Consider the following 16,912-nt stretch of genomic DNA (forward strand, 5'->3'; position numbering starts at 1 on the left):
GGTGGGAACTGTGGCATTTTACAAACTGACACCTCCTGTGCTCACAGCAACTCACGGGCCTCTGTGCACCAGCTTCTCCCTCGACGACCACTGAGCAGAACCAGCTGGGCGGTGGGCACCACAGCTGGGTAACCGCCTGCAGGACTTGCCTGGAAACAGCTGCATGTCACTGAATACAAGTACCAAAGTGTATACGGACTTGCTTATAACTGGACATTCAGAGATTCTCTTGGCTTTTTCATTACAATAAAGCACAGTTATGCAATCTCATCTGTAAGACACCGCCTGGTGGTCGCCCAGCTCACCTCACGCTCCTGCAGCAGCCGGCGCAGTGTGCGCTTGCGCACGATGTGGCGCCTGCGCATGAAGAGGCCGACGCTCAGGGCCAGCACCAACACCAGCAGCAGGCCGCCCACGATGCCCGTGGCAATGGACGGGATCTTGGGCCTGGCGGACACACAAGGGGGGTTGGTTTGTCATGTTGGCATGTCCTATATTTGCCATGTGTGTGGATGCTATGACATCATTTAGAACTGTCTCAGTGCGATAGTGCACAGCTTGTCAAGGGGAAAGAGAGGCAGATTAATATTCCCAGGGCAGGCTTTCAACTTTCTTCAGTATAATAGCCTCCTCACCCCGTCTTTTTGGATTTTTAAACTGGGTATCATTTGGACTTCTCGCTATGAAGAGTATGTTGTCGTCTGTTGATTAAGGGAACATAACTCGAAAAATAGCTGAGTCAGTCACGCTTTCCGCACGAATTTGTGTGTCTCCCCTGGGTGTCTCCACTCGCTAGAAGCACACCCTCCCCATGTGATGTCTGCTGGCCAGGCTGGACGGAGGGACCCTTTCAAAACTGTGGAGACTGCTTGAGGGATCCTGGACTTATAACATGGGGTGAGAACCGTGTGAAGTGCTGTATGAATGTGTGGAGGGGTAAGGCAGGGACAGGATTTCCACACAGAGAGCAGAGTTGTCATAGATAAGTGAGTTCATTCTGCAGCCTCCCCCCCCCCCCCACCCCTTCCCCCACCAGGGGAGAGCAAACACCCAAAACTCACTGGGGAAAGAACTGTCTGAATGAGTCGATTCTGAATTTAGAATCTTTATAAAGCTATTGTTTTTCAAGCACCTGTGCCATCTGAGCTTCTGGCAAACTTTGTATTTTCAGGCAGTTAATGAATATTAAAGAATAATGAGTAGCACAATTTACACACAAAAAATGTGCCAGCATTCTTACAGATTTCTCCTAAGTGTCAAATGTACTTTATGTGAGTAGTACTTAGAACACATTCTTCTTAGCACATACAAAAGTCATGTCTTGAGTTATACTATTCTCCTAGTTGATGTAGTTTGAATTAATGGGTTTTTACTGTTTTGAAGGGGCCATTGAAAGGTAAAAGGAATAATTTGTATGGAGTATATGTTCCATGGATAGTAAGGGTGGGTGAAAAGAGAAGAACAAATTGAAAGAACGAATATAACACAGGTCGTTGACTGGTTTCAGGGTGGGGATATGATGGAAAACCTCATTGCTGAGACACTGACCGCAGCATGAAGAGAGGATGAAGCTTGCTGGGCCTCATGGCTCAAGTGAAGAGGGGCATAAAAGGCGACCTTTGTCTTTGAGAAACTTCCTTATTTGTCTTTAATGTTTCACTTGATAGTAGAAGGGATCGGTTATCTTGGCTAATTCTTGGGCAAGAGACTGAGCTGACTGATGCTGAGGAGAGTTGTTGAGGGGAGGAGTTTTGTAAACTTTAGTAGAGATGGCAGAGGTGCCTGGATATTTGGCTAGTGTTTGGGGGTATTTGGTGGGTGTCTTGTATATAATTCTGATTCCATGACAGATATTATTAATTGATAATATCATTCTTTCCTGATGAGTCTGAACAGAAAGTCTCAATTCTGCTTTTCTCTGTGTAGCATTTCAGGCAATGATGGCAAACACATTACAACTGAAATGCTGAAGGAAGTCATGTGTTTAGAAAAGGAAGTAAGGGGAGAAATCCCCACAGTTGGACCTCTGTCATCAAACAGGAAGGTCATTCAAACACAAGTTGAGGGCCAACTGGGCTAGCGAGGAAAGAGAAGACAAGCTGGAAGAGAAGCAGCATCCAATAATACTGTGAGCCATGGAGCAATGACGGGTTGTATAGAAAGAGAAGCACCAGGTGGTGCGGCCAGCTCTATGTGGAAGAGGCCTGGCACTGATGCCCTGTGTCACTCTCCCAACCCTGGGACACAGCCAGTAATGCAGGCAGGCTGGGTTCTGCTAGGAATGCCCAGTTTGGCCTGGGGAGAAGCGAGAACCTGCCAGGGCAGAGGGGAGTCGGAAAAGTGAGAAAGCATTACCCTTGCCCACAGAACTATTGGTTGTTCTGGTCAGGTCATCACACACAAAGTGTCACACTTACCCATTTGGTGGACAGCCTTCGAGACCTGGCCCTTCACAGCTGTAGGAAATGAAAGGTAAAGACACATTTCAATCATTTTATTTATCATTTTTTCTTGGAGAGTTTTTATTAAATCATAAGGTGACATGTGTCAAATTACTTTTAAATCATTAGAATCACAATGTGTCTCAATATTGCTTAATCATTTGTTTATCATGCATTTATTCATTTGTTCATTCACTCAGCAAGTAGTTTTGAGTGTCCAGTTTGTGATAGGGATTGAACAGAGTAGGCAGCCTCTGGTCTTTGTTATTGAAATGTTTTCATGTCTTACTTTTGACAGAGGTTCAGATGCCTTATAGCTGGCTCTAGAACATCCATGTGGGCAGGAGGTGGAGGAAGCCGAGATCAGAACCATTTCCTGGGCCATACTGATTAAGGTGGGGGCAGACAAGTAACAACGTGCAGCTCAGGGCAGGGAAATGGGGATGATGGCAGACCCAGAAAGCCAGAAACTGGCTTCACCCTCTTCCACACAACTAAGATGTCATACACGAAGCATAGATAGCATTTGTCTTAATGTGTCCCCTCAGCAGCTGGGTTCCCATTCTGCGGGGGCACCTCCATCTGCTATTCTGATTACAGGATGACGGATGAAAAGGCAGAATAAGTTGGTTTTGAAGTACAGCAATATTTGTCAATGCAAGACTGAATATTCAATAGCAAGACTGAATATTCCAGTTTGATGGAGAAGACTAACATTCTTGGCCAGGGGAAAGATGAAGAAGCCCCGTTCAGGTATGTGAACAGGATTTGTGCTTGTTTGATGTACACTGCCATATGGTTCTAGTCATTTTCTTCTTTTATTTTTTAAATTTATTTATTTTAATTGGAGGCTAATTACTTTACAATATTGTATTGGTTTTGCCATACATCAACATGAATCCTCCACAGGTGTACACATCATTTTCTATCTCATTCAAAGGGCTCTCATCTCTGCACTGTACTCCTCTTGGTCTTGAGGGTCTAAGACCCCTTTTCCATGGTGTCAGACAATGTAGTCTTGACCCTAAAAGAGCTTACGGACTTTCCTCCCTACACCAGACACAGGCTTCTCCTTTTCTCATAATCTGTTATCTCCTAGGAAAACCATAATCGTCAAAGACAAAAAAAAATCTGCTAATGGATGAACAGTATGAAAAGGCAAAAAGATATGACACTGAAGGATGAACGCCCCAGGTCTGTAGGTGCCCATTATGCTACTGGAGAAAAGTGGAGAAATAATACCAGAAAAAATGAAGAGACAGAGCCAAAGCAATACAAAACAAAACAAAAAACACCCAGTTGTGGATGTGACTGATAATGGAAGTAAAGTCCGATGCTTTATTAAGAGCAATATTGCATAGGAACCTGGAATGTCAAGTCCATGACTCAAGGTAAATTGGAAGTGGTCAAACAGGAGATGGCAAGAGTGAACATCAACATGTTAGGAATCAGTGAACTCAAATGGACTGGAATGGGTGAATTTAACTCAGATGACCATTATATCTACTACTGTGAGAAAGAATCCCTTAGAAGAAATGGAGTAGCCCTCCCAGTCAACAAGAGAGTCCAAAATGCAGTACTTGGATGCAATCTCAAAAATGACAGAATGATCTCTGTTCATTTCCAAGGCAAACCATTCAGTATCACCATAATCCAAGTCTATGCCCCGACCAGTAATGCTGAAGAAGTTGAAGCTGAATGGCTCTATGAATACCTATAAGACCTTCCAGAACTAACACCCCAAAAATATCCCGTCTTCATTATAGAGGACTGGAATGCAAACGTAGGAAGTCAAGAGATACCTGGAGTAACAGGCAAGTTTGGTCTTTGAGTAAAAACTGAAGCAGGGAAAAGGCTAACACAGTTTTGCCAAGAGAGTGCACTGGTTATAGCAAGCACTCTCCCAAGAACACATGAGACTAGACTTTATACATGGATATCACCAGAAGGTCAATATCAAAATCACACTGATTATGTTCTTTGCAGCCAAAGATGGAGAAGCTCTATACAGTCAGCAAAAACAAGACTGGGAGCTGACTGTGGCTCAGATCATGAACTCCTGATTGCTAAATTCAGACTTAAATTGAAGAAAGTAGGGAAAACCACTAGACCATTCACGTATGACCTAAATCAAATTGCTACAGTAGAAGTGACAAACAGATTCAAGGGATTAGATCTGATAGACAAGAGTCCCTGAAGACTTATGGATAGAGGTTCATGACATTGCACAGGAGGCAGTGATCAAGACAATCCCCAAGAAAAAGAAATGCAACAAGGCAAAATAGTTGCCTGAGGAGGCCTTAGAGAATAGTTAGAAAAGAAGAGATGTGAAAGGCAATGGAGTAAAGTAAAGATATACCCATTTGAATGCAGAGTTCCAAAGAATAGCAAGGAGAGATAAGAAAGCCTTGCTCAGCGATCAATGCAAAGAAATAGAGAAAAACAATAGAATGGGAAAGACTAGAGATCTCTTCAAGAAAATTAGAGATACCAAGGGAACATTTCATGCAAAGATGGGCACAATAAGGACAGAAATGGCATGGACCTAACAGAAGCAGAAGATATTACGAAGAGGTGGCAAGAACACACAGAACTATACAAAAAAGATCTTCATGACCCAGATAACTTTGATGGTGTGATAACTCACCTAGACATCCTGGAATGCAAAGTCAAGTGGGCCTTAGGAAGGATCATTATGAACAAAGCTAGTGGAAATGATGGAATTCCAGCTGACCTATTTCGGATCCTACAAGATGATGCTGTGAAAGTGCTGCACTCAATATGCCAGCAAATTTGGACAACTCACAGTGGCCACAGGACTAGAAAAGGACAGTTTTCATTCCAATCCCAAAGAAAGGCAATGGCAAAGAATGCTCTAAATATGGCACAATTGCACTTGTCTTATCCACTAGCAAAGTAATGCTCAAAATTCTCCAAGCCAGGCTTCAACATTACATGAACCAGGAAATTCCAGATGTTCAAGCTGGATTTAGAAAAGGTAGAGGAACAAGAGATCAAATTGCCAACATCCACTGGATCATTGAAAAAGCAAGAGAGTTCCAAAAAAAACATCTACTTCTGCTTTATTGACTATGCCAAAGCCTTTGACTGTGTGGATCAGTCACAGATCAACAAACTGGAAAATTCTTAAACAGATGGGAATACCAGACCACCTTACCTGCCTTCTGAGAGATCTGTATGCAGGTTAAGAAATAACAGTTAGAACTGGACATGGAACAACAGATTGACAGACTGGTTCCAAATAGGGAAGGGAGTGCGTCAAGGTTATATATTGTCACCCTACTTATTTAACTTACATGCAGAGTACATCATGCTGAGTGCCAGGTTGGATGAAGCACAAGCTGGAATCAAGATTTCCAGGAGAAATATCAAAAACCTCAGATACACAGATGACACCACCCTTATGGCAGAAACTGAAGAAGAACTAAAGAGCCTCTTGATGAAAGTGAAAGAGGAGAGAGAAAAAGTTGTCTTAAAGCTCAACATTCAGAAAACTAAGATCATGGCACTCAGTTGCATCTTCATGGCAGATTGATGGGGAAACAATGGAAACAGTGAAAGACTTTATTTTTCTGGGCTTTAAAATCACTGCAATGGTGACTTCAGCCATGAAATTAAAAGACGCTTGCTCCTTGGAAGAAAAGCTGTGACCAACCTAGATAGCATATTAAAAAGCAGAGACATTACTTTGCCAACAAAGGTCTGTCTAGTCAAAGCTATGGTTTTTCCAGTAGTCATTATGGATGTGACAGTTGGACAATAAAGAAGCTGAGCGCTGAAGAATTGATACTTTTGAACTGTGGTGTTGGAGAAGACTCTTGAGAGTCCCTTGGACTGCAAGGAGATCAAACCAATCCAGCCTAAAGGAAAGCAGTCCTGGATATTCATTTGAAAGACTGATGCTGAAGCTGAGACTCCTCTACTTTGGCATCTGATGTGAAGAACTGACTCATTTGAAAAGACCCTGCTGTTGGTAAAGATTAAAGGCAGGAGGAGAAAGGGATGACAGAGGATGAGATGGTTGAATGGCATCACCAACTCGATGGACATGAATTTGAGCAAGTGTCAGGATTTGGTGATGGACAGGGAAGCCCGGTGTGCTGCAGTCCTTGGGGTTGCAAAGAGTTGGCCACGACTGAGCGACTGAACTGAACTAAATGAATGACCATTAGTAAAGTTAAACCCTACTCAATATATCCCTCCTTGCTAGTGTTTTTATATTTTCCCATTATGCCTGTCAGTCTCCAGAAAGTAACAAACACCCTCTTCCAACAACACAAGAGAAGACTCTATACATGGACCTCACCAGATGGTCAACCCCAAAATCAGATTGATTATATTCTTTGCAGCCAAAGATGGAGAAGCTCTATACAGTCAGCAAAAACAAGACCAGGAGCTGACTGTGGCTCAGACCATGAACTCCTTATTGCCAAATTCAGACTGAAATTGAAGAAAGTAGGGAAAACCACTAGACCATTCAGGTATGACCTAAATCAAATCCCTTATGATTATACAGTGGAAGTGAGAAATAGATTTAAGGGCCTAGATCTGATAGATAGAATGCCTGATGAACTATGGAAGGAGGTTCTTGACACTGTACAGGAGACACGGATCAAGACCATTCCCATGGAAAAGAAATGCAAAAAAGCAAAATGGCTGTCTGGGGGAGGCCTTACAAATAGCTGTGAAAAGAAGAGAAGTGAAAAGCAAAGGAGAAAAGGGAAGATACAAACATCTGAATGCAGAGCTCCAAAGAATAGCAAGAAGAGATAAGAACGCCTTCTTCAGCGATCAATGCAAAGAAATAGAGGAAAACAACAGAATGGGAAAGACTAGGGATCTCTTCAAGAAAATCAGAGATACCAAAGGAACATTTCATGCAAAGATGAGCTCGATAAAGGACAGAAATAGTATGGACCTAACGGAAGCAGAAGATATTAAGAAGAGATGGCAAGAATACACAGAAGAACCGTACAAAAAAGATCTTCACAACCCAGATAATCACGATGGTGTGATCACTGACCTAGAGCCAGACATCCTGGAATGTGAAGTCAAGTGGGCCTTAGAAAGCACCACTACGAACAAAGCTAGTGGACGTGATGGAATTCCAGTTGAGCTATTCCAAATCCTGAAAGATGATGCTGTGAAAGTACTGCACTCAAAATGCCAGCAAATTTGGAAAACTCAGCAGTGGCCACAGGACTGGAAAAGGTCAGTTTTTATTCCAATCCCGAAGAAAGGCAATGCCAAAGAATGCTCAAACTACCGCACAATTGCACTCATCTCACACACTAGTAAAGTAATGCTCAAAATTCTCCAAGCCAGGCTTCAGCAATATGTGAACCATGAATTTCCTGATGTTCAAGCTGGTTTTAGAAAAGGCAGAGGAACCAGAGATCAAATTGCCAACATCTGCTGGATCATGGAAAAAGCAAGAGAGTTCCAGAAAAACATCTATTTCTGCTTTATTGACTATGCCAAAGCCTTTGACTGTGTGGATCACAATAAACTGTGGAAAATTCTTAAAGAGATGGGAATACCAGAACACCTGATCTGCCTCTTGAGAAACCTATATGGAGGTCAGGAAGCAACAGTTAGAACTGGACATGGAACAACAGACTGGTTCCAAATAGGAAAAGGAGTTCGTCAAGGCTGTATATTGTCACTCTGTTTATTTAACTTATATGCAGAGTACATCATGAGAAACGCTGGACTGGAAGAAACACAAACTGGAATCAAGATTGCTGGGAGAAATATCAATAACCTCAGATATGCAGATGACACCACCCTTATGGCAGAAAGTGAAGAGGAACTCAAAAGCCTCTTGATGAAAGTGAAAGTGGAGAGTGAAAAAGTTGGCTTAAAGCTCAACATTCAGAAAACGAAGATCATGGCATCCAGTCCCACCACTTCATGGGAAATAGATGGGGAAACAGTGGAAACAGTGTCAGACTTTATTTTTCTGGGCTCCAAAATCACTACAGATGGTGACTGCAGCCATGAAATTAAAAGACGCTTACTCCTTGGAAGGAAAGTTATGACCAACCTAGATAGCATATTCAAAAGCAGAGACATTACTTTGCCAACAAAGGTTCGTCTAGTCAAGGCTATGGTTTTTCCTGTGGTCATGTATGGATGTGACAGTTGGACTGTGAAGAAGGCTGAGCGCCGAAAAATTGATGCTTTTGAACTGTGGTGTTGGAGAAGACTCTTGCGAGTCCCTTGGACTGCAAGGAGGTCCAACCAGTCCATCCTAAAGGAGATCATCCTAGGTGTTCAATGGAAGGACTGATGCTAAAGCTGAAACTGCAATACTTTGGCCACCTCATGTGAAGAGTTGACTCATTGGAAAAGACTCTGATGCTGGGAGGGATTGGGGGCAGGAGGAGAAGGGGACGACAGAAGATGAGATTGCTGGATGGCATCACTGACTCGATGGACATGAGTCTGAGTGAACTCTGGGAGTTGGTGATGGACAGGGAGGCCTGGCGTGCTGCGGTTCATGGGGTCACAAAGAGTTGGACCCGACTGAGTGACTGATCTGATCTGATCTGATCTGATGCAAAGTGGTTCATACTGGAACTGCAAAGTTTGGAATTTTCCACAGTTTGCTTTGATCCACATAGTCAAAGGCTTTAGTGTAGTCAACGAAGCAAAAGTAGATGTTTTTCTGGAATTCTTTTGCTTTTTCTATGATCCAGTGGATGTTGGCAATTTGATCTCTGTTTCCTTTGCTTTTTAGCTTGTATATCTGGAAGTTCTTGGTTCACATACTTCTGAAGCCTTGCTTGAAAGATTTTGAGCATTACCTTGCTAGCATGTGAAATGAGTGCAATTGTGCAGTGGTTTTTGGAGAAGGAAATGGCAACCCACTCCAGTGTTCTTGCCTGGAGAATCCCAGGGATGGGGGAGCCTGGTGGGCTACTGTCTATGGGGTCACAAAAAGTCGGACACGACTGAAGTGACTTAGCAGCAGCAGCAGTGCAGTGGTTTGAACATTTTGGGGCATTATTTTTCTTTGGGAAAACAACTGGAAAACTGACTTTTTCCAGTCCTGTGGCTGTTGCTGAGTTTTCCAGATTTGCTGGCATATTGAGTGCAGCACTTTAACAGCATCATCTTTTAGAATCTGAAATCGCTTGGCTGAAATTCATCACCTCTACTAGTTTTGTTCCTAGTGATGCTTCCTAAGGCCCACTTGACTTCACACTCCAGGATGTCTGGCTCTAGGTGAGTGATCACACCATCGTGATTATCTGGGTCATTAAGACCATTTTTGTACATACAAATACAGTTAAAATATTAGGACATATTTGGAAACTTTTCAAGACTCCTGATTTTTGGAAGTCTAATCGGAAGGTTCTGCATGCCTTCAGGACACTAATCATTATCACAATCACAATTACCCCCATCACTACCACCAACACTGGCACCACCACTGCCTACGAACATCATAACCACACCAACAGCCCCACGCCTCCTTTTGTGCAGTCCTTGATTGAGCACGCATGTGTTCCAGGCACCATTTAAGTACATTACGTGTATTAAGATCACAGAAATCCTGTGAGCAATGCAGTAGTATTAATCTAATTTACAGATGAGAAAAGTGAGGCACAGACAGGGTAATACACTTGCGAAAGGCCACAGAGCTAGTAAGAGATGGCTCTGGAGAAGAGTAACGGTTCTAAATAAGGTCGAGGACTGAGAGATAGAAGGGAATATGAAATATATATGAGAACTCAACTTTTCCTTCTGATTTCTAGAAGTAGTCTAGTTTCATTGCCAAATTTATTATTTTAGTAAACAAGATACAAATGTTCAGAGTGCTTCAGCTAACTGTAGTCAAAATAGTTTTAATCTACCTACTAACAACTTAGCAATCAACTAGGTAAAAGAAAAAGCTTCTTTAAGGAACATTCTAGGCAATGTTATCTTCCATTAATTGTAAAACAATAAGGATTCCCACAGGAATCCCAGTCATCTGGAAAGATGTGTAGAAACCTTTGAGGATAGGGTAGGACCTCGTGTTCATCCCAGCTGTTCCTTCCTCTTGTTTGGACTTGTTGGCACAGCAGAACGGAGCCCTGGCATGATGCACAGCTGGAGACGCTGAGAGGCTTTCTGGTGAGCACTGTTACCTCCCGTGAGAGTTTCACTGCTGCTGCCGTGGCTGTGGGGCCAGAACACCCGGAGGAACTGACTCTAATACAAACCTCTGTACTCTACTGCCTGGACAGTTTGGAAAATGTTTTCAGTTTGAGTCTGCATTTTCTCTTGCAGACCCAGAGTTCCCTGACTCACCCATAGGTGCAGTTGGGGTGGCACAGGTGGCACACGTGACTGGCATCTGCAAACTTCCAGATCAGGGTGCCATTCTCTCCCGCGACTCCAGCAGGGCAGGTCTTGACGCAGTGAGGGCCATCAATGTAGTGGGCACACTTTACACAGTTGCCTGGTCCCTGCACCGAGGCAGAAAAACCATTTCATAAATCAAATATTTATGTATGTGTCTTTCAGAATGAAGTAACTTTTTACTTAAAATATATATCATGAAAAAAAGTCAAACAATGTAGAAATTCTTCAAGTGGACAAATTCTTCTCTGACTGTGTCTTGCCTGATGTAACCACTGTTAACAGGTGAGAAGAAAGCCTTCCTGACTTTAAATGTGTATTGTATATGAAAACATAAAATAAAGTGAGCTGGGTGTTTTACTTGACTTTACTTCATACCTTGTGGGCTTTTTCCTTGTTAAAACACTGATTGGTTTACGTGTGTATTCACATCCTTATCATTCAGATGGGCTTCCTTGTGAATCATGCTTGAAGTTGAGGGGCTTCTGCAGGAAGCTGTGCTTGCCAAGGCAAAGCTCAGCAAACCCACACCTGCGTTTCCCCAGTGTTGAGAAGGTGGCAGGTGTAGAGACAGTGGCTGCATAATTAACTGTGCTGTGCTAAATTTGGTTCTGTTTGTTAAACTTGTCAGTACATTAGGGCTGCCTGGGTTGCATCCACACACTTCACAAGGGCTGAAGTAAGGTGGCTAGGGAGGGTCTGCCTGTTGGCTAAGCACCCTTATGTCTCAAAGACTGAGTGTTCCCAGAGCGAGAACAATCAGATGACTAAGTCAATCAATAGCACCAATTATTTTCTTTCACTGATGAAAAGTTAACCCAACACTAACCTAAAAACCAGTGGTTTACTTTGTAACCAGCTATTTTGGCAGCTTGTACCTCAAAACCTTATCATCATCTGTCTGATTCAGAGAACTTCTGAAAAACATTTTCTGTCAGTAGATTTAGATATGACTGTTGCAGCTGAAATCCAAATAGAGCTCCTCATATAAGTAATACTGAGAATTAACAATGTGAACACATTGGTGTGAGAGGGATCTTCATTCTCACTTACACTCTCTAAAATATTACTGAACATGTAGATATGAAACTGAATTTTGAAAATTTTTCTATGTGATTTAAAAAACCTCCTTCAAATAACTATAAACTAACGTTAAATAAGAATGTAGCAGCATTTGATTAAGATGATAAAGCAGGGGTGGCAGATGTCAGGACAGTGAAGGCTGGCTGTCACTGCACCCTGTTCATAGGGCCCTGCTCTGTGGTCTGAGACCAGGCAGCGCCGTGTGCGTCTGGGGGTTGGACAGAGAAGATGAGTGCTCGACCCAGCCAGGCCACATGCCGACCTCCCCTTAGTCACAGCCCCTGAGGGCTGTGAGACGGGACGGGACGGGCTCGAGTGTGGGGAGTGGGCTGGACGGCGGTCTAGCAGCCACGGGGTGATGGTGGTGGGTCATCCTTGTGGGTCTGCAGCTGATGCGTGGGGGTAACATCAAACATGCTGCTTACGCGTCCAGTGCAGGTCACGTTCATGGCCTGGGGCAGGCATTCTGGATGGCACTGCACACACTCGGAGTTCTCCACGAATTCTCTGGGCTCTCTGACAGGAGGAAGGCAGGAAACTGGTCAGTGCCATCCCTACAGACCCTGCTTCCAAATGCTGTCTGGGTTCACCTGTCTGAAGGTTCAGGTGACACCAACCACCTCTCTTAGAAAGACAAAACAGTTTTATGTAAAAGTCAAACGTCTGGGAAAGTAGGGCTATACTGTAATATAATAAAGTGATTCTGTCAGCTGAATCTTTAACTAAGCATAAGCTTCATTTATAATCAAAACAGCTTCTCTACTTTTTCTACAGGCACAGTCTCTGAATATTAGATAAGCCAACACATGGGAGAAAAGAAGATAATAGTCCTTAAAAGGCACCCCTTCCTATATCAGATTCATGGATATTTAAGTTACGCTGCAAAGAAATGGTAACTAGATCAATACCTGGGAAGGGGAAAGAGAGCTATTAAAGTTTTGTTAATGATTATTACTAAAAACAGTAAGAATGGAACACAGGTATGAAATATTTTGCTTGGACTATTTTAGCCATTCCTCAAAAATGGATAGAGTGGGACTTCCCTGGTGGTAAAGTGGAGAGAAATCTGCCTGCCAATGAAAGGGACATGGGTTCCATCCCTGATCTGGGAAGATTCCACATGGCACAGAGCAACTAAGCCCATGACCACAACTATGGAGCCTGCACGCTGCAACTCCTGAAGTCCGTGCACCTAGAGCCTGTGGGCTGCGACAAGAAAAGCCACCGCAGGGAAAAGCTGAGCAACACCACGAGAAAGCAGGTCCCATGCTTTGCAACTAGAGAAAGCCCGTGCACAGCAGTGAACACCCCGTGCAACCACAAAGTAAATAAATAAATACTTGAGAAGCTGATGCTTGACTGAAAGGACATGGTAGATGTGGGCAGCTCTTAAGACTACTCGGAGTTAACTAGGCAGGGAACAAGAAGTGTGCACACCCAAAGATATGTTCCGTGAGTCCTCTCAGGCAGTCAGCATCACTTAAACCAAAAGAGCCACATGACTTTTCCCTGTGCTGCTTCTTGGGTCACCACACCCAGTATAGAAGCCAGTTTTGCAAACAGAGAAGGTGCTGCTGGACACCAGGATTCTCTAATAGGAAGACCCAGGCACCACTGCCAAGGTTATTTTAATTACTTTGTTGCTTCAAAGAGAAAAATGTTGAAAGTGTTAGTTTTGTCCAACTCTTTGCAACCGCATGGACTGTAGCCTACCAGGCTCCTCTGTTCATGGGATTCTCCAGGCAAGAATACTGGAATGGGTAGCCATTTCCTTCTCCAGGGGATCTTCCTGACCCAGGGACCGAACCCGGGTCTACCACACTGCAGGCAAATTCTTTACCATCTGAGCCACTGGGGAAGCCCCTTCAGAGAGACCTGAACACTGAAAACGTGAGCTCAGCATCTGCTTGCAGCCATAAGGATTACACCAGTGTTTCTTACTTATTGAAACAATACTATTGATTATGCAAATTACTCTGTTCAGTTAATGAGCCTATCAGCTAAAGGAGTCCTGTGGAATTGAATTCATCCTGCTTCTGAGTATTTAGTTAGTTGAGCTGAGCTGTAGTCCTGATAGTGAAACAGAAAGGAAAATTTCCTAGAGCTATCTGTAACTCCTATCTTCTTCTTTACCACAAAATTTCTCTTTTTCTTTATTTTTAAAAAATTGCCTCTTCCAGTTGCTATCCTTACATTTTGTTTTCCTGTTAGTTTATTTTCGTTACTATTTGAGATCATTCAAAGCCTTACTCAATATCAAAATTCCCATAGAATCAACAGACTGTACTTGCTATTGACTGCAATAAATTCAACAAATGTTATACAAACTGTTTATTTCTTTGTCCATGGTTCTATTTAAAGTTATTTGCACTGTTCAGTGTGTCTTGAATGTAAACAAAAATTAACCTGGAGCTGTGTTTTGACACAGCAGGAATGCCATGCTACAAGGATACGACTAATGGCCATGGTCTTGGTCATCTGAACCATGGAAGACCGTTCTGTTTGTCTTGGGAACTTTGTGTAGCTTGGAAAAATAAATTTCCAGATAAAGAGACTCTATATATTGGGTTGGATTAAGTAATGAAAAATGTATTTTCATGTCCTTTTGTGATTAACAATTGTCAACAGGGCTTCCCAGGTGGTCAAGTGGTCTGCTTTGCAACGCAGGGGATACCAGTTCGATCCCTGGTCTGGAAAGATCCCACATGCTGTGAAGCAGCTCAGCCTGTGTACCACAATGACTGAGCCAGAGCTCTGGAGCCTGTGCTCTGCAACAACAGATGCCACCGTGAAGAGTAGCCCCTGCTTCTTGCAACTAGAGAAAGCCTGCGAGCAGCAATGGAGACCCAGCACAACCAAAAACAATGAACTAAGTAAATCTATACACACGCGCACACACACACACACAAACACACACACACACACAAAACAACTGTCAACAAACAAAAAGGAAAAGAAAATAAAGGAAAATAATCAGACTGATTAACTATACACTTATAAAACAATCCTGTCTTATTTTTTAATCAAAACAAAGCAATTAAAAAAAAAACAAAAACCTCTTACCCCTCTAGAATGTTGCACTTTCCCACACACTCCTTGCCACGACTGAAGTTCTGACAGGACATGCAGTATTTGGGTCCAGGTCCCCAGCAGCCCTCTGATGAGCACAGCGGGTGACAGATGTGGCCTGTGGCCTCTGAGAATACAGGGTGAGGCCCATGGTCAGACAAGGAACAGTGGCCACAAACATACACCAGTGCCCCCGGGAGAAGCAGTGACACGAGGGCTTCCAGACGCCCGGCAAAAGTCCCCTTTGCCCTGCTGGGTGCCGAGCATATCTAGATGGAGCTTGTCAGAGCTGCAGGAGCAGAAAGCTTGAGGGTCCTTGTCATGCGTGTATGGGGCACAGAACCAGGAAGACACCCAGAACTTCACCAATTCTCTTAATTGCACTATGGTGTGAGAATCTTTATTGCCTCCTTTTCATCGATGAGGAAGATAAAGCCCAAAGATTTAAGTAAACTGATGAATGCCTCAAAACTAGGAAGGGCTCAAGCTGGGATATGAACTTGGCTCTGCTTCTGCCGGTGGCCAGGATCTCAGCACAGGTGCAGGCACCAGTTCAAAAGCTGACTATGGCTGTGAACTCGGATCTGGAAATGCCAGTGTGAAATGTTCACCCCATTCCTCTGTGTCTGTGTGTGTGTGTGTGTATGAGAATGTGTTTAGTCGTTGGGGATGGAATGAGTAGGGAGGAACACACAGCTAAAATGCCATAATCAGTACTAAATTTTGTTCTGTAAATTACCAATGATTGATGGCCTAGACTTCAAGGCAGATTTATCCTATGAGATGAGAATTATCTAGAAAAAAAAATCTGATGAACGTCACAAAAGAATATACACATTTCCCTTAATTTGCTTCTTAGGAATGTAAAAAGTAATTTAAATGTTTGGGAGTAGTCTTTCAATATTCTAAATCAAAATAAATGACCTGTTAGAACCATCTCCACAATCAACCAAAGTGATTACTCACTGCACTGTTTTTCACTCCTGTTGTTTAAAATTTTGGTTTTCTGAGTTGAGGTCCCAAAAAGTTTTTTCCAGCGTATCGTATCTGCATAGCACAAGTTTCGATTTCCTGAAATTATCACATCACCATCACTTATCTCCTTGAGGGAGCGTAATCCCAAAGATGTGATATCCAGGCCGACAACCGCAAGAGAAAACTGGCCACTAAGTTGAAGAGAAAAAAAATAATATTGTGAAAAATTATGACAGCATAGTATCAACAAAAACGTTTTTCTGTACCACTTTAGATTTACTACTGCCTTCCGGTTTGTAGTCATGTAAGTCATGTTATTGAAGGTCTGTACTGCAACTTTGGAAAATTGCAAGTGTTTTTAAAGTTCCTCCAGGGAAAAGTTAGTTCCTTGTTCATTTAATCTCTCTAACTCTAGTGGCAGACTAGGGGTTGAATAATTTATTAACATCATTATTTAATTTACTGCATTTTAACTTTGCTTGGCAATTGAGAATATGTTAACTTTTCAAATATCCAAATATACTTCAAAAATCATAGATTCAGCTTTCCATCCATCCACCTACCCATCCATCCATCTACTCATCCATTTATTGAACAAATATTTGAGGTAATATGTGACTAATTTTATTCTAATTCTAGGTTAAGTGTGTGCTTCTTGCTCTCAAAAAGCCCTTTGTCCACTGATGATACAATCATTTTTAACCCAGTACCATGAGAGTGGTGATGAGGGGACCACAGAGGCAAAGAGCAGGGCCACCTAAACAAGTCTGAGGAAGGGCCTCTGGAAGAGGTGATGCCTGATCATCAGGACCTCCAGAGCAGGAACTATGATATTTTCTTCACTACCCAACCCTGTGCTAGGTTCCTACAAGGGGACCAGGACGTGTTCATCACATGACCAGATGGAAGTTATTCTGACTAAAGGGAAGGAAGTCTTCCACACAGAGGAGCACATGGCAGGCACTGAGAAT

At 42.9% G+C, this 16,912-nt stretch overlaps 1 protein-coding gene across 1 annotated transcript in view; it reads right to left on the reverse strand.

The window, feature by feature from the left end:
• The window catches only part of EGFR (epidermal growth factor receptor), a 218,346-nt gene that overhangs the window by 37,820 nt on the left and 163,614 nt on the right, over positions 1–16,912 (reverse strand). Inside the window, exons 12-17 of the mRNA XM_025273080.3 lie at positions 15,933–16,132; positions 14,961–15,093; positions 12,323–12,413; positions 10,764–10,921; positions 2,418–2,456; positions 306–447 (exon numbers count right to left, since the gene is read on the reverse strand). Of these exons, the coding sequence (XP_025128865.2) occupies positions 306–447; positions 2,418–2,456; positions 10,764–10,921; positions 12,323–12,413; positions 14,961–15,093; positions 15,933–16,132 (763 nt within the window). The remainder of the gene's footprint in view (positions 1–305; positions 448–2,417; positions 2,457–10,763; positions 10,922–12,322; positions 12,414–14,960; positions 15,094–15,932; positions 16,133–16,912) is intronic.

Source organism: Bubalus bubalis, chromosome 21 (assembly GCF_019923935.1).
Source record: "Bubalus bubalis isolate 160015118507 breed Murrah chromosome 21, NDDB_SH_1, whole genome shotgun sequence".
Lineage (NCBI taxonomy): Eukaryota > Metazoa > Chordata > Mammalia > Artiodactyla > Bovidae > Bubalus > Bubalus bubalis.